Raw genomic sequence first — 2925 nt, 5'->3', positions numbered from 1 at the left:
ATGTGTGCTGCGTTGAAGTTTAGGGTTGCGTTTGAGAAGCTTCTAGCAGAAGATATGTTGTACAATGATTACTTCAACGAAGAAGAAGAGACTGGACATAAAAGGGTTGAACCTCCAACTTCTCACGGGTGGGAAGAAGTGCAGAGGTTACTGAAGTTTCTCAAGCTCTTTTTTGGTTGCACGTTGGCGTTTTCAGCATCCAAGACAGTCACTTCAACTATATGTTACAATGAGATTGTTGTCATCGAGAGGAACCTCATCAGTTTGAGCAACAACAGAGATGGACTTCTTCAGATTCAAGCAAGGGAGATGAGGAACAAGTTTGAGAAATATTGGGATGACCTTATCAATATGAATCCACTTATCATCATTGCAAGCGTGTTTGATCCAAGAAACAAGATGCAGTTTGCTTGCATTTGCTTTGACAAGCTCTACGGTAAGGACAGTGTCGAGAGTACCCATCTTAGAAGCTCAATTAGGACTTTGCTGAAAGATCTGTATGAGGAGTATGCAGTAAAGATGCACCCACAATCTCAAGGAGATAGTAGTGCTGGTAACAATAGTAAGAATGTCGAACATGAGACTTGTAACATGTTTGACATTTCTGATGATGATGAAGAGTATGAGGGGAGGGATTCTTTGTACTCAGTGATGGAGTCAGAGGTTGCAAATGATGAAAGCAGTAGCGAGCTTGATATTTACATGATGGAAAGACCAGTGCCACGAACCTCACACAGGATGGGAAGGGAATTTGATGTTTTAGGATGGTGGGGTCGTAATGCTACGAAGTATCCAGTTCTATCAGATATGGTGAAGGATGTTCTAGCTATCCAGGTCTCTTCGGTTGCTTCAGAGTCGGCATTTTGTACTAGTGGAAGGATTTTAGATCCATATCGAAGCTGTCTTACACCCTACATGATCGAAGCACTCGTATGCACACAGCAATGGATTCGAAATAATATACATGCCGAGAAGCTTGCAAGTTTGGTTCAGATGTTTGAAGAATTGGATTTTCATGAGTCTTTAGGTAAATCTTTCACTTTTTCTGTTAATATTTATGATGTATTTTGTACTAATTGTATTTGTCATTGTGTAGAGACTCTGGAACTACCAACACAAGCTGAGAATTAGAGGTAATGTCATCTTCTTTAGTGTTTTGTCTCTTTATTTTCTTTGTAGTTTGTAGTTTGTATCTTCTGAAGTCTGAACTGATTTGTACCTTAATAAATTGCAGGTTGGAGTGTGAGAGTGAGCGTGGTGATGGCCTGTCCTTTTTTGGCTCTTGTTCTCTGTTTCTGGACTTAAGCTTCCATGTTTCCCTTTCTCTATTTTTGGTAAAACCACCACTTGAATCTATAACTCTGTCTTTCTGAATGTGTGTTTCGTGCAAAGAGAGTTAGATTCAATAGGTTTTAATGTTTTATGAACTATTGTAGATGTTTGGGAAATGGATGTATTTGGTTTGAAGTCTTAACAATGGAATTTCTTGTGTGTTTGATTAATTTTTTGAAATTTTAACATATTAACCGATTAACCGAATTGAACCAACGAACCAAAATTACCGAATAACAGATTTTTTAAAATAACCGTAAACCAAAATTAACCGAAATAACCATAATTAACCGATTTTCATTCACTTTTATAAATATAATCGGTTAATTTTGAAAATTCCATGATTCCGAAAAAACCGATTTCCGAACCGAACCGAACCGATAAATTTATCGGTTATTATCGGAATTACTTTCCGAAAAATCGGTTAACCAAAAACCGAAAAATCGGTTCGGTTCGGTTTCTGAAAACCGAAATCGCATGCCTAGTTGTCATGAAGCGACCAAGAATATTTCTCGAAACCATAAGCTATTGCTCACATTATTTTTAGGCCACTCTTGTCATATTTATGATATTTATTTGGGATCCTTTCTTTAGTCCCTAACTAATATATCTCGTTTCTGTGAAAGACAATTCTTCATATGAGATACCCAATATAGTTCATGAGATTTAAGTTGTTCTACTAATTTAATAACTGTTAATGTTTAAATGATTACCATCTGATAACTTTCTATGTGGTGGAAAGCTGCTGATGAGAAACTTTTTCATGTTATACCCTGATTCCGTGAGCTTTCATTGGTTTGTTCTCTGTGTCATGATTTCTGGATTCTGACTTCATTGTGTCTTATCCGCATTATACACAAAAGTGGTTGAGAAAGATGGAAGTTGCATATAGACATGAGTTTGGTGCGTACTTTAAAACAAAGGTTATACATGTAGTACCTTTGTCCCTTACCCAATATAGAAACATTTCTAGTATGCTTTCGACAAAGCCAATGGTAAGTGGACAGCTTGATTTAAAGTGCAAAGTAGTTGAGGTATTTTTTTGTGAACGAAAGTAGTTGAGGGTTTCTAGGAACGCATGATCCCTTAAGATTAGTAGATATTACTTTTCTCCAATGAAAACTATAATTAAATATGAGGAAATCTGAGCTCAAATTATTCCCATAAGAAAGCGTATCAAGTGAGCGGGTCAGTCTGAGATGTAATAACTTCACGTTCCGAGAGAGAAACACTCGAGGAAATTGTCTTTATTTGATGGCAAGCTCGACGTTCTTGTAAGTAAAAATTAAATTCAAGAGATAACTTTAAAAAACTTGAAGAGCAATTGTCTAAGTCTTTTGTCGTATGTAAATTATCTAAACGTATTCTATAAGTTTATAGAAAATCCTAGAGTGTAGAAAAAGATGGAATGATATAGGGAGTTAATCTCAGCTGTTAAATCGGTTAAAATTCCACCATTGTTGCTGATAAAATTTTTTTTGAGCAACCTGTGTTGGTGATAAAGTTCTTAAAGCATACAACTACATTACACTTCTACCACACATACAAACTCACCCCATTAGTGCAGACCTATTTTTTTCTTCTTTTTTTTCG

At 36.2% G+C, this 2925-nt stretch overlaps 1 protein-coding gene across 1 annotated transcript; it reads left to right on the top strand.

The window, feature by feature from the left end:
* LOC125585836 (zinc finger BED domain-containing protein RICESLEEPER 1-like) lies at positions 1-1305 on the top strand. The gene is made up of 3 exons (XM_048755533.1): positions 1-930; positions 1097-1133; positions 1235-1305. The coding sequence occupies exons 1-3, from the start codon at positions 1-3 to the stop codon at positions 1303-1305; spliced, it is 1038 nt and encodes a 345-aa protein (XP_048611490.1).
* The last annotated feature ends 1620 nt before the right edge of the window (positions 1306-2925 follow it).

The sequence above is a fragment of the Brassica napus genome, chromosome C4 (assembly GCF_020379485.1).
Source record: "Brassica napus cultivar Da-Ae chromosome C4, Da-Ae, whole genome shotgun sequence".
Taxonomy (NCBI): Eukaryota; Viridiplantae; Streptophyta; class Magnoliopsida; order Brassicales; family Brassicaceae; genus Brassica; species Brassica napus.
Note: the sequence above shows the minus strand (reverse complement) of the source record. Positions and strands in the feature narration are given on the sequence as shown.

Coding starts and splice junctions, on each gene's coding strand:
- LOC125585836 (XM_048755533.1), top strand. CDS start 1: ATGTGTGCTGCGTTGAAGTTTAGGGTTGCGTTTGAGAAGCTTCTAGCA. Junction 931..1,096: donor CCTACATGATCGAAGCACTC/GTATGCACACAG, acceptor GTCATTGTGTAG/AGACTCTGGAACTACCAACA. Junction 1,134..1,234: donor ACACAAGCTGAGAATTAGAG/GTAATGTCATCT, acceptor AATAAATTGCAG/GTTGGAGTGTGAGAGTGAGC.